This window comes from Petaurus breviceps, unplaced genomic scaffold, assembly GCF_028583685.1.
Source record: "Petaurus breviceps papuanus isolate PSGF00001 unplaced genomic scaffold, PetGlider_PUasm1.0 175, whole genome shotgun sequence".
Lineage (NCBI taxonomy): Eukaryota > Metazoa > Chordata > Mammalia > Diprotodontia > Petauridae > Petaurus > Petaurus breviceps.
In genome coordinates this window covers 65,136,391-65,160,218 of record NW_027185764.1, presented here as the reverse complement: position 1 = coordinate 65,160,218, position 23,828 = coordinate 65,136,391, and the positions used below count along the sequence as shown (strand labels likewise).

The window sequence follows — 23,828 nt, the reverse complement described above, 5'->3', positions numbered from 1 at the left end:
AGAAGAGATATGCCTGACTCTTACCTGTCAGGAAGAAAAAAAAATCACGAGAAAACCTATGAATTCTGGGAGGCATTGTGAAGCAGCAAGATTGAATTCAGAGAACCTGGGTTCAAATTCTGCCTCTGACAGTTACTATCCATGTGACCACAGAGAAGTCATATGATCTCTCTCGAGCTCAGTTTTCTTGTCTATAAAATGAAGGGGTTGGATGGATACCCCCTAAGGTCCTTTTGAGCTCTCCATCTGTGATCCTCTGAACCCTAGTCTCATCATAGACACCTGTAATTATCAACAAGTCAACAAACATTTATTAGGCATTTGCTGTGTACCATGAAGTGTGCTAAGTGCTAGTGATACAAAGAAAGCCAAAACAGTCCCTTCTCTCAAGGAGTTCCCAAGTCTAAATGGTTTTCCATCTTGCTAGAATCTCAATAAGCAAACTTTGAGGTTTGCAGGAAGCACTGCAACTTCTGAATTCCAAGCACTTTTCTAGATCAGATAACCATTGGAGGTATCACCCCTTTGCGAAGAACAGGCCAGTTTTGAGTCTAGGAAGTCCAATACTGCTAACAACAGAAAACTACCTACTTCATCCAGTCACATCAACTCTTTGCTGCCCACTTTCAGAAGGCTAATTGTTCAGTCTGAAACTGAGTAGGGAAAGGGTCAATTATTATGTCCTCTTGTTACCAATATCTGATAAAGTAATAAGGTTTCCTATGTAATATATGATGATATCAAGGATGACTGCTAAGCAGTCACTCTCTTGTGGGTACAAATCACAGCCTTGACACCACATTCAGTGTGATTCTTGTCTATTGCATAATAATAGTAATAATAATAGCTAGCATTCATGTAGTGCCTACTATATGCTAGCACTATGTTAAATGCCTTACAATTGTTATGTCATGTAATCCTCACAACAACCCTGGGAGGTAGATACTATTATTATCCCCATCTCATAAATGATGAAGCTGAGGCAAATATGAGTCAAGTGATTTACCCAGTATAATGCCAATGCAATATTTACAATATCCACGATCACTAGAAAGACTGTGACTATAAGTATCGCATGACGTTTGATCGCAAAATATACCAGATTCTCCAGATAGAGGATAGAACTGAAGGATTTATTTAGACACCAGAAAACTGAATCCCAAAACCAATAAGCCAATTCCATCATAGTGCCAAAGGTATTCAGAAGCCATAATGATGCTGAGAGCCACAGTATCCTTCAGCCTTCCCACAAACCAAAACAAGATCAATATTTACTCACAAACCTCTCTATCTCCTTCCCTGAGCTCCTCTGTCCTCCACCAGCTGGCTATCTCTGACTACCAGCTTCCCGTGGGCTCTGCTTCTCTTCAGCAAAACTCCTCCCACCACAGGCTCCATGTGATTATATTCAGCCTATTAGGGGGAAGAGTTTACTTTCAAAGCAGGGGAGGTCTTCAAATTCCCCCCTGGGTCTATTAAGGGGCAGGGAAGATCTTCAAATTCCCATTCCCATTACACTCAGCTACTAAGCTTCTGAGACCTGGTTTGAATCCAGATTCTCCTGACTCCAGGTCCAGCACTGTATCCATTGTGCTACTCAGTTGCCTGATACATCTTTCCTCATGTATCCCAAAGAGTATCCATCCATCACATTTTTTTTTTGTTTCTTTCAGTAATGGGGGAGGGGTGCCACTGCAGTATTCAGGCAATGGTGTAGTAGCATGGATGGGTCAAAGGATATACATAGTGACTCCTGGGGCATGGTTCTTAATTGCTTTCCAGAGTAACTGGACCAATTTACATCTCAAACAGCTCTTCCGTGTACTTGTTCTCTGCTAACATTTTCCATTTTCTTTCCTTTTAAAAAAAATTTGGTCAACTTTGCCAATCTGGAATGAAGTAAAACCTCAGAATTTCTTTAATTTATATTTCTCTAATTATTAGTGATTTGGAGCATATTGTTTTTCATGTGGCTATAGACCACTTGGATTTCTTCCTTTGAGAACTGTTTATATAGGGGATGGGAACCTGTGGTCCTCTAGTGTGACCCTTTGACTGAATCCAAACTTCACAGAACAAATCCCCCTTAATAAAAGGATCTTTATCTCTTAGATCATAATCTCAATTTCTGTTCACCAAACTTGGGCAGCTTTCCAATTTTACAATGACCTTCATTGTCTCCAGAGGCCTGGGAGATCTGACCCCTAAGGCTGTTCATTTCCAAAAAATGCTGAGTAATATTGACTTCCTTAATTTGTGGTCTTAGGGAGGTCCGAGAATTGTTTCTTCAACCAGGCATGAAAAACACCTGATCTAAATATTGCTGCTGGAAGTATATAGCTCAGTACACCACAGTGAATTAGCCATTAAAGGGTAATATACCAACCATGAGATAGTCATTGCTGTTTGATGATTTGGTTTCTGGAAATGTACCAAGTTGGTTTGTTTGGGTTATAGATACACCAGTTCAGTAGTGTACTTCGGAAGGGAGAGACTCAACTTAGGAGCCAAGGCTGATAAAATGGGTATCCAAGAATTCATCATTGACCATAAGTTTCATCAGTCTCAATTCAAGCTGCTTTCTAGCTGGCAGTGCTTTTGGTTCTTGTGATGTCATAGTTTCATCACCTCCCTTTGGGGATACTTGTCACTCTCTGAGAATTTTATGGAGTCATTGAATCGTTGGCAAGATCCCGTACCAAGTTAGATTCCTCCTGGAGAGACCAAGAAGTGGTCACCTTGTGACCATGCCTTGGAATTATTTCTTCCTTAGGGATCGGACTCCTAGCTGAAAGCTATAGCCCAGAGAAATGCCATACCTGTCTCATCCCCATCCTCTCTTTCTCAAGTGAGGAAGTTTGGAAGTATGGAAATGAGACTCATGGTTTTTTTTTTTTTTTTTGCCACATTCTTCCCAAGCGTGTAGCTTAAGTACAAGTGGATGTGTGAGACCTAAGGGGCATGAGGAACCTTGTATAATTATTGTGGCAATTAAAAAGGTTTGAGAGACAATTTCTGGGTAATTTAATGATTTTATTAGTAAGATCAGCATGTTTCTTAATAAAAGGATGTTCATTTGACCATCTCTCTTAGACCAAAGAAAATCATGGCAGCAGGCTCAAGGCTTATGTGTTCTTTTGGAAGAGGAGTGGCTATCAACTCTGATTGGTTAACAATTAATGAGAGAACAAATATTAATTACAATTAGAGGCTGAGAGTGACATCACATCACCCTTGGACAGAGATATTATCTCTATACCCAGACCACTCCCAGCCTTGGGCAATCTATTAAAAGGACTTTTATGCCCTTCCCAAGCTAGGGCAGAACACAATGGCTACTCCACCTGGGTGGAGTCTGAACAAGAAATTTAGTCCAGTCTCTATTAGAAGTTCTTCAAGAGACTAAACTTTTTAAAATCAGGAATTTAGAAAAAGGGATTACTGTGGATTCCCCAAATCATTGGTTATTAATCATTTCTCTCTATGCTTGTTTCTCATGCTGCTAGATTCATGCCTCAGTCTAGATATTGTTGGCACAAAGCATCCTTTGTATGACTGGTAAGTCTATCCTTGATTAGTTGCTGACCCCAGGAGAAGTTGGCCTAAGGGAATATAGTATGTCACCGTATTAACCATCTCTATGTTACTTTGGACTCTGCTTGGAAGCAATTAGAAGGAGCTAGGAACAGTGAATGGCTCAGACAACTTGAAGGAACTGCTTATTCCACCCACCCCTCCTTCCCCCAGGCCCCCCCTACCCCCCAGTATTTATTCCTTTTGACCTGGGCGAGAATATTCATCAGAGAAGCATCCACCTGGGAATCACCTGTCTCACCAACAAGGTTTTGTGTGGATGTGATGTGATTGGTTCTTCTAATAGAATGTAATCTCCTTGAGGGCAGAGATTGCTTCCTTTTTATCTTTGTATCTCAGCTCCTAGAACAGCGCATGGCACATAGAAGATGCTCAGGAAATGCAAATCCTTGATTGCAAATCAGAAGAAATCAGACACAAGATTGATGCTGTTTATTAATAGTGGAATGTTTCTTTCTATTTATGAGCAGGCAGGGCTTACTAAAAAAAAAAAAAAAAGAAATCAGAAAAGATGGATAAGTGTGCAAATCCATTGAGTTAGGGAGTCTACCAAAGAGTTACCCTAAGTTGGTTCACTGCATTCTCTTTGATCCAGTAACACTGACCTCTATAAACGAGACACTCTATCTCTTGGCTTTAGGCATTTTCTCTGGCTGTCCCCGTCTGTAATGCAATATCTCCCTATTTCTCCTCCTAGCTTCCCTGTCTTCCTCCTAGCTTAGTCTCAGCTGAAATCCCATTTTTTAAACTAGGAAATCCTCTTAGTTCTAGTGCCTTCCCTCTCATTTCTTCCTATTTATCCTATATATAACTTATTTGTACATATTTGTTTGAATGTTACCTCACATGTTAGTTATGAGTTTCTTGAGGATAGGGACTATCTTTTGCCTTATTTTTTTTTGTATCCTCAGAATTCAGCATACTGCCTGGTACATAGTAGGTGCTTAATACATTTTTGGCTGACTGACATAGAATATCTTTTTGCCCCTTGACCTTGAACAATATGTTAAGATTGAATCTAGTCTTAAAAACTGATTTGTTTTGCAGACATAAATCAAGTTAGGATTTGCCATGCTGCTTTGAATTCCTTTTTTCTAAACCACTTTTTCTTCTTTTCTTTTCCTTCTAGGGTGCCAAGGAAGCTGATTACAAAATGGAGAAGAATCAATTAGTGGATTGTTTTGTTTTGTCGTGCAGCATGAGCTAGAAAACACTGCCCCATTTTTTATGTGCTTTTCAATTTAGATTAAAAACTAGAACAAAAAAGATACAGATGTAATTTTTAGCTGGGAAATAATGAACAAGAAAAACAAATCAAAACAAAATCACAGATAGCTTTTGAGAAATGACCTTCTTTATATAACTTGTGTTTTTTTCTTAAGCCGATGTCTCCCAAGGGAAGTCTCTCCCTTGTGCACATGTACACTTAGAAGTGGAAGCGTTCACACTTTTGCTTCTTAATTCATTCCAACTGCATAATGATTGTTTAGATGAAGTGTACTTACCTCTCAGGTGACCTTGGAAGAGAAGAAAGGTGGAAAATATGTCTGAAAATTTCATTTTAAAAATTGTACTGCTTCCGGACACAGTATAAACTGTTTAGCAATAAAAGGTCCCCTTGTTTTCTTGCATTCTACTCTGAAGCATTTAATGTTCTGTCAACTGATCTGTAATGAAACCTACAAGGTATTTGCCACAGACTCATGTTAGGCAATCAAGATGCTAATTTTTTAACACAGATTTCTATCTGGGGAGCAAACCTTTATACTGTTTGGTGAACATTGTATTAGAATTACAGTATCAGATAGGATATAGTGGGATATCTGTATCTGTGGGTTATGAAAATAGAAATGTTGTAGTACTATAGATTTTACTTTTAGATATTTCTAGTCTGTCAATTAATATAATGGGATAATTTTTTTTAAAAAAGTCATTGCAGATCTGAACTAGGTAACGTGATCCTGGATGTCTAAAACTCTTGTTTGTTTAGTCATGTTCTACTCTGTGACCTCATGGAGTTGTCCATGGGGTTTTCTTGGCAAAGTCACTCTGGCCATTTCCTACTCCAGTATATCCCCATTTTACAGTTGAGAAACTGAGACAAATAAGGATCATACAGCTAGTAAATGTCTGAGGCTGGATTTGAACTCATCTTCCTGATTCCAAGCCCAGTGCTCTATCCACGTTGCCACCTAGCAGCCTATTTAATACTCTAGACTCAGAATAATAATAACTCACAACCCCTTTTTTACATTAGGCCTGTTATGTAAACAGTTCAAATATTTTTATTCACATTTTACAGATAAGAAAACTGAGGTTTAGCAGGGGAAAGTGAATTGTAGCTAGTAGGTGGTAGAACTAGGATTTAAACCTTGGTCTCTTGACTCCCAAATATGGCACTCCTTTCTATTACACCACCCTGATAGAAGAGAGTCCACTCCCCTGATTAAAAATAGGTGAACTAAATTTCAGACTTTGGAGATTCTTTTTAAACGTAATCTGATATTTTAAAACCAAATTCCACATGCTTCTGGGACAAATCATGGTAGACTAAGGCCATAGACATTACTTTTCTTTGCAATGGATTTTATGAGTACCTTCTGATTAAGGGCTTTCTGCAGAAAGTATTTATCAGTGCTTTCTACTTGACTCCTGTACTAGGAGAAATGCAGTAGTTTGAGAAGGTTGGTGGCCTATTGAACACAACTGAAATGCAAGACTATTAATATTAATACTTCTGAGGGCAAATGCATGTTTTATACCACTGATGTGAAATTTAATCATATATCCTGGTCTCGTGAATGAAGTAGTATCCATAGCCACAGAAGAATTAAGTAAAGCTTAATTGGAAGAAATCACATGACTGTACAATTCCTTGTCCACTAGTAACTAAATATACTAAAATCAATGTGACCAACCTAGTATGTGATTAAATAAGGAATATCTGAATCAAATCTCAATCTAGAAGAGATGATGAGATCTCCTTTTTTGAAGATTTTAAACAACAGGGAAACTCTACCTTTTAGAAATGTTTGGTAGTGCTTTTTAAAAAAATACATCACTGTCACTTCTAATAACCGTCACTCACAGAACTATTCCTTGTAATGAATAAAAGCAGCTAAGTAAAACAAAGCATCGCTGCATCAGCATCTGACAGCATTGTCATCAACCACCTTGACCCTGAGAGGAAGTAGTTCCTCATCTCTCTTTTGGAGCCAGGATCAGTCACCTAACTCCATTTTCAATGGTGTAAGTAAAGCCTTGATTGAAGATACAGAATAGACCACTAAACCTTCCAATCCTTGATTTGGTGGGGGCTGAGGAATTAGGAAGGAGTGATATCAGCATCTTTATTGTTTGCAAAAATTCAGTTAATGCCATAAGGGCCTAGTCTTCAGGATCAAAGCTATTTATTTTTCAGTCATTTTGATGATACTGGGAGCTCTGTTTTTCCTCTTTCTGTAGGGTATCTGTAACCATTTCTGGAATTTTCACACCCCAAAAAGTGTAATAATTTTTTAGATACCTTAGTCCTTCTTCCCTGGTGTTTACACTGTGACATTCTGGAGACTAGAGGGCAGGAGATTTTGTGATGTGGTTGCTGTTGTGATTTTGGTGAAAAAAAAAGCTGTTTTCTAATCCTAAATTTTTGCTAGTTTATTTTCATAAGATACTGTGATTTCACATAGTTCTGTACATTGAAAATAAACTATTTTGAAGTTGTCTATTCAGTCTCATTGTTTGGAATTAGACAAATTGACTTTTATTTATTCCATTGTATTTGACCGTTGTAATGGCCCCTTCATTATCCTTTCATTCACACCACTATGCTCTGGTCCTTCTTTACTTCACACCAGGTGTATTAAATATATAAAGTATCAATTATTACTTTACATTAATAATTAATACACCACCTACCTGGTGCCTGTTTACCTCCAAATGCTCCCTTTCCACTTTATCCTTGATATCTGAAGGCTGATTAATCTTCCTAATACCTTTTTTACTTGCTTGTGAAAATACTTATTCCTTGTTATGCATAGTTTGTTTATTTTAATATTTCTTTCTTCTGTGGTCCCTTCCCCCAGTACTCATCAATTCCAAAGGCATTCATGCTCCATCATAAGATTCAACCTATTTCACAAAGGTCAGAAATAGCTATTTAAAATTTTTTTATAAAGGTAGTCCCATATCTTTTTTAAAAAAAAGTTGATTCTGAGAAAGAAATGGTTTTGAAGTAAAAATTGATTTTGAAGTTGAAAAAATGGTTTTGATATAGGAAAAAAATATGTTGTTGAGTTGTAACTGACTCTTTGTGACCCTATTTGGAACTTTCTTGACAAAGAGACTGAAGCGGTTTGCCATTTCCTTCTTCAACTTATTTTACAGATGAGGAACTGAAGCAAACAGGGTTAAATGACTTGCCCAGGGTCACACAGTTAGTAAATGTCTGAAGCTAAGATTTGAACTCAAAAAGAGGGCTTTCTGATTTTAGGCCTGGCACTCTATCCACTGTATGACCTAGCTGTCTGATTTAAAAAAAATTAATGTATGTATGTATATATATATATATATATATATATATATATACACACACACACATGTAAACACATACATCTGTGTATGTCATTTTGCAATGAATAGTTGAAATATATTCAATATGAAAAATATTATGTTAAGAGCTAGAATTAACCTTGGAGATCATGCTTAATCTAATTTTATTCGTAGGCAAACTGGAGCTCAAAGAGCTAAAATTATTCTTGCAAAGTCACATTGCTAAGAAATGTCAGAAATGGGATTCAAACCCTTGCCTTCTGAATCTTAGAATAGAATCCATTCCTCAATCATTCTCCTCAGTTAATAGCTTATACACATCCAGAAAATGCTCATTGTCTGATATTTGTTATGTAAAACAACACTTTTCTGGCATCTAAAGACCACTGATGAATTCAGGATTCTGAGATTCCCTCAGCTAGATGTATACATATTGAAGGTTAGACAACTATATACATACTAAGGCAAAAAAGGGGGGGGAGGGATAAGAGAGAATCAGGGGAAGAGGCGGTAAACATTAGCAGCTACCATGTTTCCCCGATAATAAGACCTATCCCGAAAATAAGCCCTCCCCTTACTGTGTAAGATTCCTCTAAAATAATCCCTCCCCCGAAAATAAGCCCTATTGAGATTGCTACTGTAGTGAAGGTGATCCCCTGCGCTACACGCTACATTACGGTACCCTCTGTATGCACTGTCCCCTTCCCCCCCGGGTGAAATGCATGCCGCGCTCCGAGCTGCATCCAATCAGAGCTGCAGCAGTGAGCATGTCATCCTGTTCTTCCCTAGTGATTTGCTTGCTGACGCCATTGAGAGCAGTGCCGCGGAGGAGAGCTGAGGCAGGACAACATAAGCCCTTCCCTGAAAATAAGCCCTCTGGTGTTTTTCTTTCCAAAAAAAATAATAAGACAGTGTCTTATTATCGGGGAAACACGGTAGGTGGTACAGTGAGTGGCTAGGATGCTGAGCCTGGAATCAGGAGGATCTAAGTTCAAATCCAGACTCAGATATTTACTAATTGTGTGACCCTACTCAGGTCACTTAACATCTGTTTCCCTCAGGGTCCTCAACTGTGAATGGGAATCATGATAGCACTTCCATCATAATGTTGTTGAAGATCACATGAGAGAGTATTTATATAGCACTTAGCACAGTGCCTGATACTGACATCCTAGGCTCTTAATGATTATTCTTTTTCCTAGTCAGTTTGAAGAACTTTAGTGGCTCCGATTTAATTGATGATGCAGCTCTGGCCGTGTAGCCATCCTGACTCCACCAAAGTCTTTGGCACTGTCAAATGGTTCAACATTAGAAACTGATGTGATTTGTCAATGGAAATTTCATTAAAGAAGATGCATTATCATTGCTTTGCTGCTGCACCCCAGGAACCATGAGACTGTTGTATCTGACTGATGAGACTTCCTTATGTGTAGTCTCCTCAGTTAAAATGTGAGCTCCTTGAGAGCAGGGACCATCTTGCTTTTTCTATTTTTATCTCCCACATTTAGAATGGTGCTTTGAGCATAGTAATCACTTAATTGGTGCTTCATTCATTCCTTGAAGGTAACTTGGATATATTTATTGCAATATTGTTTCATTCCTTGGCAGGCTTCTCACTGCAGGGAAAGACTCATCTTTGTTGATACTTCGAGGATACTGACTCTATTCCTTGAAATCAAAGGCAGACTAGCAGAATATAAAATGTAACAAGGAAATGTGTGTGATTAAGTGCCAAACAAGGGGTAACAACAATAACTCACATTTATATGGTGCTCTAAGGCTTACAAAATTGTTTCTCCGTGACAGCTCCAAGAAGTAGGTGGCATAATTGTTATATGCCCTTTCTATAGATGAGGAAACTGATGGTCAGAAGGGTTAGGTGACTTTCTTATGATCACACAAATGGTAAGCATCATACAATAAATGTTATGATTTGAGGAGGGAAAAGATTCCTATGAACTGGAGAGTTAAGGGATGACTTCATAGCGAAGCTATACAATTGGTTTGCTTTCAAAAAACAAGAGAATTTGAACGACAACAGCAGGGGAAAACATTCTGGGTAGAGGGAACAATATGAGCAAAGGCATGGAAAGTGAGAATGCCCATGGTGAATCTGGGGCACACACTACTTTATTTATTTTTTTTAAAGCAATCGGGGTTAAGTAACTTGCTCAGGGTTACACGGCCAGTTATTTCTGGGTGTGGTGCTAAGTATCTGAGTCCAGATTTGATCCTCAGGTCATCCTGACACTGGAGCCAGTGCTCTTACTCACTGAGCCACCTGGCTGCCCCTCACACACTACTTTAAAGCAGTAGAAGTGCTGTGCAATCCATGGGATGGCTTCAGATACTATTATTTAGTATTCTGTTACCCTTTAATCATTTTAAGTATTAAACTTTCTTCACAAATGGCTACACAGTACAAATCTTATTATGCCCAATTTAGAGATGAGGAAACTGAGTCTCAAAGAAGCTTAGTGTCTTGGTCATGGTTACAGAGCTAGTCTCTGACTCCAAGATCACTGCACTTTATCCTGGACTCCATAAGTGCCTCTCCAATTGATTTTCAAATAATGGAATGAATCATCGAGGGTACTGTAGAAGAATGGCAGATAGGATAGTCACACACTACTATCTTGTATCCATGTCTGTTTCTCTTCCCTAATAGAGCCACAATACTGGTCCAGGCCTCCATGACTTCACTATCACAATATTAATAATAATATTATATTAGCAATGAAAATAATAATAAACAACTATTGCAATAGCCTGATTGGCCTCCCTGACTTACATGATTCCCCATTGTAGCTCATCTTTCACTCAACTGTCAAATATTTTTGTCATCTCCCTTCCCTCCCCTCCATCCCTACCTCCTCCCTTATTCAGCTAACTCCTATTACCTCCAAGATCAAATAAAAAATTTGTTTGGCTTTTAAAGTCCTTCCTACTTTAAAGACCTCTTCCTACCTTACCAATCTTCTGACACCTTACACCCCTCCATATAATCCCTCCTATGGTAACACTAGCCTCCTTACTATTACACACAACCCTCCATCTCCTGACTCCAGGCATTTTCATTGGCTGTCCTGTCCCCCATGTCTAGAATCATCTCCCTTCTCATCTCTGCTTCCTGGCTTCATTCATGTTGCAGATAAAGTCCAACTTGGGGGCCATCTCTAGTTGTCCTGATCTATATCTGGCCACTGAACCCAGATGGCTCCAGAGGAGAAAGTGAGGCTGGTGACTTTGCACAGCCCTCCCTCACCTAAATCCAATCACTTGCAAGTCATGGCATCACCTTCCTGATGTCATGGTCCTCTGTGAGAACAAAGGAGAAGCAATAAAGTCCAGCCTTCTGTAAGAAGCATTTCCTGGTCTTCCTTAATCTTAGTTCTCAAACAGGATTTTGAGTCTCCTTTGTTCCAATCACCTTCAAACTTGAGCAATACTGATTTGTAAACTTGGTGAAGAGAGGTATGGTGTGCCATCTTCATTCTTTGTCTTCCTAGAACCCAGTAAGGTGTATAGTCAGTACTTTATTGTATGTTGATGTTGTAGAGGCACATTTTGCTGGAAAGGTACCTGCTTCCCCATGAGGTTCCAGACCTTAAGAATGGGCCTCAGTGGGGCGGCCAGGTAGCACAGCGAGTAAGAGCACCGGCTCCAGTGTTGAGAAGACCTGGAGATCGAATCCCGGGCTCAGACACTTAGCACCCACCCAGAAACACCTGGCCACTTAACCCCAATTGCTTAGGGGCAGCCAGGTGGCTCAGCGAGTAAGAGCACCGGCTCCAGTGTTGGGACGACCTGGAGATCGAATCCCGGGCTTGGACACTCAGCACCACACCCAGAAATAACTGGCCTTGTAACCTTGAGCAAGTTACTTAACCCCGATTGCTTAATAATAATAAAAAAAAAATTGTTAAGGTCATAATAAAATGAAAATTAAAAAAAAAAAGAATGGGCCTCAGTGAAGCTTTTATGACTATAGTTTCTGAGAGACTCTGGCTTTGGGGCAGGGTACCTGCAGTAGGACAATGGCAGAGAATTCTGAGAAGTTGCAGTAATTCCATGGAGATGACAGCAATGATGGCACCCACTGCCATAATGTGGACAACTAATGTGCAGCCTTTTTTTAAAAGTTAATTAGCTTATTTTTAGTTTTCAACATTTACTTCCATAAGCTTTAAATTTCCCCCTCTTCCTCCCTCCCCAAGACAGCCTACAATCTGATATGGGTTTTACATATACATTCCTATTAAACATATTTTCACATTAGTCATGTTCTATAGAAGAATTATAATGAATGGGAGAAACTATGAAAAAGAAAAAAACAAAACAAACAAGAAAGAAAATAGTCTGCTTTGCTCTGCATTCTGACTCCGTAGTCCTTTCTTTGGATATGGATGGCATTTTCCATCATGTGTCCTTTGGAATTGTTTTAGAACCTTGCATTGTTGAGAAGTGCTATGTCTATCAAAATCAGTCATCACAGATTGTGGCTGTTACTGTGTACAGTGTTCTCCTTACTTCACTCAGCATCAGTTCCTATAAGTCTTTCCAGTTTTTTTCTGAAGTCCACCTATTCATCATTTCTTATAGCATAATAGTATTCTATTCCATTCACATACCACAACTTGTTCAGTCATTTCCCAGCTGATGGGCATCCCCTCAATTTCCAGTTCTTGGCCACCACAAAAAGAGCTACTATAAATATTTTTGTACATGTGGGTACTTTTTCCATTTTTATGATCTCTTTGGGATACAGTCCTAGAAGTGGTATTGCTGGGTCAAAGGGTATGCATATTTATAGGCCTTCTGGCATAATTCCAAACTGCTCTCGAGAATGGTTGGATCAGCTCACAGCTCCACCAACAATGTATAGACTTTTTGGCAGTCACTAAGAGCTGGCTGAAAAAGACTGGCAAAGAGGACCTCTTGATATGATCAAGATGGTACACACTGGCAGATGTTCCAAATGGAGACCCAGATGCCATATGTAACCTCAGCCTTTGGACTTGCTATACCAAAGGCTTTACCTTGATCTCTTCACACTAGAGTGTGAATCTTGGACAGAACTTTTTGGCCACTGTTTGCATAAAGATAAGGCCCAGACCAAGGCTTTTTAACCTGGCAACTGTGAACATTTAAATGATATTTTTATAAATGTAGTTCAATATATGTGATTTCCTTTGCAATCCTATATATTTTGTGCATTAAAAATTTATTCTGACGGGGTACATAGGCCTCAAACAGATTGCCAACAGGGTCCAGGTTAAGACTTTCTGCCCTATGGAGCAGCTAGGTGGCACAGTGAATAGAGCACCAGCCTTGGAGTCAGGAGGACCTGAGTTCAAATCCAGCCTCAGACACTTGAAACACTTACTAGTTGTGTGACCTAGGGCAAGTCACTTAACCCCAATTGCCTTGACTTTCTCCCTCCAAAAACAGAATATATCCTGCCCTAAACCCTGGAGCATATGGGCTGAGTATTTTCCCAGTTCTGTGCTCTTTGATTTAGTTAAAATTAAATATTTTACTTCTAAAGTACATGTTCTTTCTCTTGTTTACTAACATGATAAAAACCTGAAGGTAGATGTTTTTAGAAGGGCAAACCTAAGCTAAGATTGGGGCCTAATCCAAATAGGATATAATTATCATCTGACACACTGAACCCTAATCCATGGGATTTCAGAGTTGAATGGTCACAGGCTACATTCTGTGAGACCACGTGAATGTTACTGAACTTTTTTTTTTGCTTTTTGGAGCGGGGAGGGCAGGGCAATTAGGGTTAAGTGACTTTCCCAAGGTCACACTGCTAGTAAGCATGTCAAGCATTTGAAACCAGATTTGAACTCAGGTCCTCCTGACTCCAGGGCCAGTGCTTTATTCACTGCACCACCTAGCCACCCCTGTTACGGAAATTCTTCTTTTTTAAAATTTTTATTTATTTTAAAATTTTTAGTTTACATCTTTCATTTCCACAAGACTTTGAGCTACAAATTTTCTCCCCATTTTTCCCTACCCCCACCCCAAAACAGTGATCCCACTGAATATCCCCCTCCCCCAATCTGCTCTCTCCCATATCTTCTCCCATGCCCCCTCCAACTGTTATTGAACTTTTACAGAGTTTTATGTCAACTTAAGTCTATCTGCCCATTGAGGGGAAAATGGAGGGAGGTGAGAAGAATATAGTCTATATTGATGTATCAGGCTATAAATTATTTAACCCAACCTATAGGCCTGAACAAGTAAATTGTATTGTTTAAATTGCCTGTAACATTGGGTGGCTAGGTGGCACCAGAATGCTGGGCCTGGAGTCAGGAGGACCTGAGTTCATATCTAGCCTCAGACATTTAGTAGCCGTGTGACCCTGGGCAAGTCACTTAACCCTGTTAGCCTCAGTTTTCTCATCTGTAAAATGAGCTGGAGAAGGAAATGGCAAACCACTCCAGTATCCTTGCAAGAAGACCTCAAATGGGGTCACAGAGTGTTGAATGTGACTGAAATGACACAACAACCAGTAACATAACTAGTGGGCTACTTTGAGATTTGTATTTTTATAGTCTAGCATATAATTTAAGAGCAGTAATTTTTTTCTTCTAGTACAGATCCAGCAAACAAACTAGGGAAGTTGACTCAAGGAATTATGCATAACTCTGTTGAACTGCCATGTTATGCTTGGGTTATGATGAATAGACATTAAGTTTACCCTGTTAGGAGAAATGATACTCAGGAGTTGAACTAGACTTTAATCAAGGACTGGATTTTTTTTGGGGGGGGAAGGTGTGGGGGGTTGGTGGTGGTGGCCATGGCAATAAGATTAGGAAATCCGCTAAAAGAACTTTACCCAATGCTGTGGACTCTATGTAGGGGGAGGGAGAAAGGGAAGAAATAACAGGTATTGAGAAAAGTCTTAAGTTTCTTCAACTGTAAAAAAAAGGGTTGGAACTGATGGGCCATAAAGTCACTTGCAGGGCAACAGGGTATTGTGGCCTACAGAGTGCTGGGCCTGGAGGCAGACATCTTTTTTTTCTTTTTGGAGGGGGGAGGGCAGGGCAATTGGGGTTAAGTCACTTGCCCAAGGTCACACTGCTAGTAAGTGTTAAGTGTCTGAGGCCAGATTTGAACTCTGGTCTTCCTGACTCCAGGGCCAGTACTCTATTTACTACTCCACCTAGCTGCCCCAAGACTCATCTTTTTTCATTCAAATATGGTCTTAGACACTAGCTGTGGGATCTGAGCAAGTCACTTAACTCCATTGGCCTCAGTTTCCTCATCTGTAGGAAATAGTAAACTGCTCCAGTATCTTTGACAAGAAAACCCCAACTGGGGACAAATAGTCAGACATGACTCAAATGACTGAACAACAGCACCATGATGTCACTTTCAGGTCTAAATCTATGATATTATTAAAAGAGGAAAGCAAAGAAGATGGGGGTATATTAAAAATTTAGAAACTGCAGTTCAAAATTTGAAAGAAGGTTTTGTATACCAAATCCTGGGATCGTAGATTTAGAGTTGGAAGGGAGAATAGAGAACATCTAGATCAAGCTCTTGACTTTTTTTGTCATGGGCCATTTGGCAGTCTGTTGAAACTTATGGGCCCCTTCTCAGAATTTTTTAAATGCATAAAAGAAAACATATAAGATTTCAAAATTATATTGAAAGAAAGAGGTCATTTTTTTTTCTCATCCGAGTTCATGGATCATCTGAAATCTGGATATGTATAGACTCAAGTCAAGAAGCCCAGATCCAGTCCAACCTCTCATTTTTCACGTGAAAAGTGAAATGACTTGCTCAAGGTCACACGGATATTATGTGGCAGAATTTGAACCTGGTTCCTCTGACTCCTAATCCAGAACTCTAGCCCATCTTTCTTGCCTCTTATATTTGTAGTGTTTTTGTTTAATTATGTTACATTTTCAAGATTTAAATTTGAAATGCACCAATATGGTATATTTTGAGACAAGAATCATTTTGCAGTATTTATTTACAGAAAGCCAAAATTTATTGATTTTTTTAAAGAGGTAAAATTAAATATAAATCAGTAGTGAAGGGGAAAGAGATTCAGGCTGCAAGTTAGGAAAATAATAACAAACAAGATAACAAATATTTAAACCAAAGAATCCAACAAATCAAAGTGAAGAAAAGTCAAAATTGGAAGAATCTGCCAATTTGAAAACTTTTGGCACCCTTGAAGTATGCCAAAGGCCACCTTTGAGTTATAATCACTGTCTTTTGGAAAGTAATCACATTAAACAAAAGAGTGATCAGTAACACCCAAGTTGTTATGGGTGCCACTGGAGTCTGACCCATGAGGATTGTGGTGTTTACTTTTCATGAATTTTTCTGAGGAATTTTGATGGTTACAGTCTTGACTTCCACATACTCTCTGAGACCATCTTCTCCTAGCTCTCTTCCATTTCCAGATTCCTTAAAGCCTCCAAAAGGAGTGTGGCATGTTACAATGTTGTAGGTATTGACCCAAACTGTTCCAGCTTGCAGGGCTTGGGTCAAATACATAGCCTTGTCTAGGTCCCTGGTAAAGATTGCCGCTGCTAACCCATACTTGGTATTGTTGGCTCTCTCGATAATCTCACTAATCTTTTTGAATCTGAACACTGGCTGTACAGGCCCAAAGATCTCCTCCTTGGCAATCCTCATATTGTCCTGTACGTTGCCAAAGACAGTGGGCTTGATGAAGAAGCCCTTCTCCCCAAAGCGTTCTCCCCCACACATCAATTTAGCGCCTTCTTTCTGACCTATTTGGATGTAACTCAGGATCTTTTCAAATTGCTCCTTGTCTACCTGGGGTCCTTGCTGTGTGTCGAGCTCAAAGGGATTCCCAACTTTCCTCTGCTTGGCTTTTTCTACAGTCCTTTCAAGAAATTCATCATAGATCGAGTCTTCCACAAAGGTCCGAGAACCCGCACAACAACACTGACCCATGTTGAAGAAGAGAGCTTCGTGGCATTGCTCTACAGCATGACTCATGTCCGCGTCTGCCAGGACGATACTGGGGCTCTTCCCACCCAGCTCGAGGGTGACCCTCTTTAGGTTAGAGTCTCCTGCTGCCTTCTGGATCAGGTGCCCAACTTCTGTAGAGCCAGTAAAGGCCACTTTATCAATGTCCATGTGTTGGGCCACAGCAGCCCCTGCCTTAGGGCCATAGCCTGTGATGATGTTTACAACTCCAGGAGGAAAGCCAGCTTCTTTGATCAGGGAGGCAAGGTACAAGGCAGAGAGCGGGGTCTGTTCGGCTACCTTCATGACAATGGTATTGCCAGCAGCAAGAGCTGGGGCAAGTTTCCAGCCTTGCATGACCAAGGGGAAATTCCATGGAATAATCTGGCCACACACCCCAATAGGCTCATGCCTTGTGTAGCAGAAGTGCTCACCATCCATAGGGATAGTCTTCCCATGGCATTTGTCTGCCCAGCCTGCAAAGTACCGATACACTTTAATGACTTCATCAAGGTCTAGGACATAAGATTCTTGGAAAGGCTTGCCATTGTCCAGGGTCTCTAGTGAGGCCAGGTAGGTGCGATCTCTCTCTACCAGGTCAGCTAGGCGGTAAAGTAAACGGCCCCTCTCAGAAGCATCCATCTGTCGCCATGGTGACCCCAACCTAAAGGCCTCCCGAGCAGCTTTCACAGCCAAGTCTACATCTGCCTTATCCCCTTCAGCCACGTGAGTGATGACCTCTCCTGTTGAAGGATTGACTGTTGGGAATGTCTTCTTGCTGACTGCATCTCTCCACTCATTATTGATGAATAGTTTATCATAGCGGACATCTGGCTGAAGCACAGGGTTGGGAAGAGATGCAGCTGAGGAGAAGGGCACAACCCTCCTACAAAGACTGGACAACCTGGGGGCCAAGAGGCGCAGCATGGTGCTTCTAAAGGAGGAAGAACAAAAGCTGCCTTGAGTTACTGTGCTTAAGTGTACCCCTCTTGACAAAAGACCTATATTTGTAATCTTATTACTAGAAATTCTGAGAGTGTTTCAGATTATAATGAATTCTACGGGATCTTGCCTTAAAAAAAAGTACTCTACTTTGAAAGGAGTTCCTTTCTCATTTTATCAAAGCACAAAATATGAGCTTTGATTCACTATTTAATGCTATCCTAATTTTGGAAGGATGTGTCCTTTGCCTGATTACTCTTATGACTGAGAGCTTATATTTGTCACATGATGGCTAGCTAGGCAGTGAGGGTGGGGGTGAGGGTGGGGGAGGGACACTCTGGCTTTAACCAAGTGAACTGGACTCCATAGATCATATGGGAAGGGAGACCAAGATGGTGAAGGGTTTAGAAACCACGATATAGGGTTTTTTTTAAGGATCTGGAGGATGGATAGCCTGGAGGGGAGCTGATTTAGGGAGCATATGACGGCTGTTGAGAATTGGAAGGACTATCATGGGGAAAGGGAGTTATCTCCTTTTGTTTGGATCCATAGGGCAGAATTAGACAAATCAATGGAAGCTGTGAAGAGATAAATTTGAGTTTAATGTAAAAACAACTCCCTGACAATTGGAACTACTCAAAAATGGAAGAGTTGGTCTAGAGACATACTGCATTTCTCTTCACAGGAGGTCTTCAAACAGTGGTTGGATGCCCACTTATTGGGGACATTATAAAGGACTCATGGGGCTGGGTAGCTTCTGTGGTTCCTTCCAATTTGGAACCAAATCAAGTCAGCAAGCATTTGTTGTGTCCATTATGTGCTAGGCACTGTGTTAAGCACTGGAGACACAGAGAAAGGCAAAACTTGTCCCTGATCTCAAGGAGCTCACAGTCAGGTGGGGGAGATCACAAGAAACTGACTATTGTACAAACAATATCTATGCAGGAGAAATGAAAGGTGATCAGCCAAGGGAAGGCAGCAGCATTAAGGTGGAATGGGAAAGGCTTCTTGGAGAAGGCAGGATTCTAGATTCTCGGCAATTCTGAATCAAGCTCAGCATCATGATTTACATGATCAAAAGAGTTTAACGATCATCTCAACATAGATGACTCCCAATTCCAGCCTCCATCACCAACTGCCTGCATCTCTGCCTGGATGTCTGTAGGTGTCTAAACTCAGTATGTCCCAAACAGAATAATTCTTTTAGTATTTTTGAATAAACAAAGATGGACTGCTCATCAGATCTGAAGATGACACACAGTTGAGAGGGATAGCTAACATATTAGATGGCTGAGTTGGGATCCCAAACAATCCTGACAGCTAAGGCATTGGGCTTAATCCAACTGAAAGACAGATGCAAAATGTTATACCTGGAGTGTAGAAAACAAAACAAAAAGCAACTTCAGAAGTACAAGATGGGGGAAACTTGGTTAGACAGCAGTTTGTCAAAAAAAAAAAAGATCTGGGGGCTTTTGAGGCTACAAATTTAATGTGAGTCACTGGCAAGACAGGGTAGCCAAAAAAAAAAAATACATACAGGATAATTGAAGGTAATCAGAGGGAAGATCCTAGCATTAAGGGGGATCAGAAAATATTTTTCCTAAAAGGTGGGATTTTAGTTGGGACTTGAAGGAAACCAGAAGGAAGAGATGATGAGGAATAGAATCCAGGGCACTGGGAAACAACCTGTACAAATTCAGAGTGTCCAGAGATTAAATTTCTTATGAAAGGAATAACAAAAGGCCAGCGTTGGATCACAGAGTATATAGGGCTAAGATAGGCTTAAGTTGGGGCAGCGATTCAGTGGTGCAATGAATAGAGCACCAGCCCTGGAGGCAGGAGGACCTGAGTTCAAATGCAGCCTCAAACATGTGATACACTTACTAGCTGTGTGACCTTGGGCAAGTCACTTAACCCCAATTGCCTTGCCTTCACCCCTCCAAAAAAAAAGGCATAAGTTAATAAGAAAAATAGGTGAGAGGCAGATCATAGAGGATTTCATATTCGATCATGGGGGTAATAGAGAGTGAATGAAGTTTACTAAATGTGGTGGTGATGGTGACATAGTCAGAGCTATAACTTAGGAAAATCAATATGATAGCAGAGTGGAAGATAGATTGGAGTAGGGGAGAGACTTAAGACGATTGTAGCAGTCTAGGCACAAAGGGATGAGGGCTTGCTGGTGGCTACAGTGTCAGAGGAGCAAAGAGTTAAGGAGAGATTAAAGGAAATGGAGGCAACAATTAACTCCTTTTTAAGGAGTTGAGCCACAAATAGGGATAATGGTTAGTGGGAATGAATGGATCAAGTGAGAAATTTTTGAGAATGGGAGAGACATCAGCATGTTTGTAAGAAAGAGAGAAGCAGTAGGCAGACAGGGAGCAATTGAAGATTAATGAGAGTGGAGATGACAAAGGGAGTGATGGGATGGAATGTTATCACTTGCACATGGAGAAGATTTGCCTTAGTAACATGGGCCACCTCTGTAGGTGAGACAGGGATGAAGGAAGAGATAGTAGGGAAAGGCATCTGAATGGTATGAGATGGAGAGGAAGGAAGAAGAACCTTTGGCAAATGACTTCTATTTTTTTTCAGTGAAATATGAGGCAAGGTTCTCAGCTGAAGGGGGAATAGGGGCTTTGGGAAATAAGAAGGAATGAAAAGTTTTGGAAAAGCTACCATGGTAAGTAGGATAGTAAGTCAATTGTCATTCAGTTGTTTTAGTCATATCTGACTCTGTGACCTTATTTGGGTTTTCTTGGCAGAGATATTGCAGTGGTTTGCCTTTTCCTTCTCCAGCTCATTTTACATATAAGGAACCTGAAGCAAACAGGATTAAGTGACTTGCCCAGGGTTACACAGCTTATAAGTGTCTAAGGTCAGATTTGAACTTAGGAACATGAATCTTACTGACTCCAGGTCCCAAACTCTATCCACTCTGTCACCTAGCTATCGTCAGTGAGTCAATCAGAGAGGTGTAAAAGGATTACCTTAGAGGCAATGAGAACCCAGTTGAAATTATATAATATATATTTGTAGTGGACCCAATCAGCACATTTCATTATTTTCTATAGCTATGTTCAGTATCAAGTGAATAGGAGTGAAGGTAGTAAATGCTGGGAGTAATATAAGACTGAAGCTTGATAGTTCCACTCTGGTGACAAGATAAAGGGGGAAGGGGTTTAACAATAGAAATGAACTGATTAGATGGAGGAGAAGAGTGTAAAGGAGTATAAAAGTCTAAAAAGATTAAGTTGCTCAAGGTCACACAGCTAATTAGAGTCCTAGTCACTCCGAGAAGCCAGATCTTTGGACAGCTTTGGCCATAAGGGATATATTGACTCTACTCTTTAGTCTTTTTGACTTGAAATTTCTTTGAAAAAGTCAGTTTTGCCACACTGTATTCTGGATTATTTGACCTGAGTTCTACAGTCTATATTGTTATTTAATTTGTCGTGTCAATCAATTAAGCATCCTTGGAGGCTCCCATAATGGGCTGAGGGTGTTTAGCCTTCTAATAAAAAATAGGCTCTTTCTGGTTTGTAGCATGTGGCTATGGGTGCCTGCAAATCTTTTGCTAACAAGAGAATTTTCCTGGACCAGAAATGTGATAGAGCCATCTCAAACCTGCTCATAAGAGCTGGTTATTAAATTTTCAATGTGAGAATTTACACCTTGCAAACTGGCAAATGCTACAAATCATGACTTGATTTATTATTTTGTTAATTGTCTAGACTTAAGAAGTGATGGGTAAATGTTAATAATATAGATTAAACTTAAAAGTGTGTTGTATGCACAACTTTTTACAAGAGCGGGTTGTTAAACATTTGCCATCACACTCCTATCCTGGACCCTTTAGACTCCCCTAGAGAACTTAGTAGAGCTATCATGGTGTTAGGAAGGTTTTGGACTATCCTTTCATTGGTGTGGGAAACTTCTGGGGGGTAAATAGACACAAATCTGCAACTAATCCATGATTATTGGTTTAGAATTGTCTCTGACTCTGAAGGAGTAAGTGATTTGCCTTTATGTGTCTGATGTAAGAGTATTCCTGACTCCAAGGAAAGCTAATTGGCACAATGGATAGTGTAGTGAACCTGGTCAGGAAGACTCATTTTACTGAGTCCAAATCTGGCCCCAGACGCTTACTAGCTATGTGACCCTGGGCAAGTTACTAAATTAACCCTGTTTGCCTCAGTTTCCTCACCTGAAAAATGAACTGGACAAGGAAATGGTAAACTTTCTAGTATTTTTGCAAAGAAAATCTCAAATTGTTCACAAAGACTTGAACATGACTGAAAAATGACTGAACAAATCCTGACTGCAAAGCCTGTTCTCTATCCAATAACCTACTCTCTCTCCCAGGAGATATGCTATTATTCTATCATTTAATTTAGTGGACACTATTAAAATTATTTCTCCTGTGATTATTCAGGTTTAAGTTGATTCTTAATTAAATTATTATGGAAGGTAAAGAAAGTGACTACTTAATAATGAGAATTCCCTGGTGTCTAAGAGTTCTATATTTGAGTTTCATTAGGTTTTCAAAATTTCAAGGAGTTTTCACTGTGAGGCAATTTAGTGTAAAGCACTATTTCTTAAATTGTGAGTAGCAAGGGAATTCCAGGAGCACCAAATTGTGGAACTCCAAACATTTTGCACTGAACTGAGAGTCAAAAGATGAGTGTTCTAGCTCCAGCTCCCCACTGTATAAATATAAAAAGTTACAACACTAAGAATCACAGTATCTTAGTGTCAAAAAAGGATCCTAGACATACATATAGTTTATCGGAAACATGAATTCCCACCACTATGGCCCTGGTCAAAGTTCATCTACCCTCTACTTGAATACTTCCAATGAAAGGGTGCTTGCTATAGCCTGAGCCAATCCTCTTCATTTTAGGATGGACTCTAATTATCAAGCAAATAAGCGGGCAGTGAGTCCAGGACTCAGAGTCAGGAAGATCTGAGTTTGAATTTGGCTTCAAATGCTTCCTAGCTGTATGACCCTGGTGAAATCTATTTAGCCTCAGTTTCCTCATCTAAAAGAGGCTAACAGCAGCACCTATCTCACAGGCTTGTCCTGAGGATCAAATAAGTTAATATATGTTAAAACACATTGAAATTTTTAAGCTCGATATAAATGCCAGATATTATCATTATCATCATCATTATTAGTTTTTCCTTGTTCTGAGTTCAAATCAGCTTCCTTATTATTGTCTGGGTTAAGATAAAAAAAATCCAATCCTTCTACCATGGGACAGCCTTACAAAAACATAAAGACCATTGTCATTTCCTTCCTAAATCTCTTTTTTCTTCTTCTTTTTTTTTTTTTTTACAGCTGAAACACCTTTGGTTGCTTAATTCCATTTTCCATATGCCATCATTCTGTCACCACCCCAGCTGACCTTTCTTTGATAGACATTTTTGCAAAAGAACTGAATAGGGCAGACCAGAACTATCATTTCTTTCAATCTGGACACTATGACTCTTACTATCAAAGGCAGCCTGGACAACAACCCCTTGTACTAGTTCTATTCTTTATTTCAATTCCTCTGTACTAGTGGCTTGCCAACTTTTTTCAAAGTGACAACTAAGCTAAGATCAAAGTTATAACCACAACTGGGGGTAGAGAGAAGGTGTCTGGTCTTCCTTTCAGCATTTCTGCACTTGTAGTATGGGGATAGAGAGGAAGTATTCACATACACTCTCTATCTCCATTCACTGGGGGAAAACTGATGCCTAGATAGTTCCAATTTCTCAAAGCCCTAATA

The 23,828-nt window shown here is 39.9% G+C and overlaps 2 protein-coding genes across 2 annotated transcripts in view; one reads left to right on the top strand and one right to left on the bottom strand.

The window, feature by feature from the left end:
* Positions 1–7,319, top strand: part of IGFBPL1 (insulin like growth factor binding protein like 1) — a 63,021-nt gene extending 55,702 nt beyond the window's left edge. The window contains exon 5 of the mRNA XM_069085294.1: positions 4,724–7,319. The gene's annotated coding sequence lies outside the window, so the exon portion shown is untranslated. The remainder of the gene's footprint in view (positions 1–4,723) is intronic.
* An 8,907-nt stretch (positions 7,320–16,226) lies between these two features.
* ALDH1B1 (aldehyde dehydrogenase 1 family member B1) lies at positions 16,227–18,039 on the bottom strand. The gene has a single exon (XM_069085436.1). It carries the CDS (start codon positions 18,037–18,039, stop codon positions 16,486–16,488), a length of 1,554 nt encoding a protein of 517 aa, XP_068941537.1. The 3' UTR covers positions 16,227–16,485.
* Positions 18,040–23,828: the final 5,789 nt, after the last annotated feature.

Excerpts from the sequence above, each read along its gene's own strand:
- ALDH1B1 (XM_069085436.1), bottom strand. The coding sequence starts at position 18,039 with ATGCTGCGCCTCTTGGCCCCCAGGTTGTCCAGTCTTTGTAGGAGGGTT.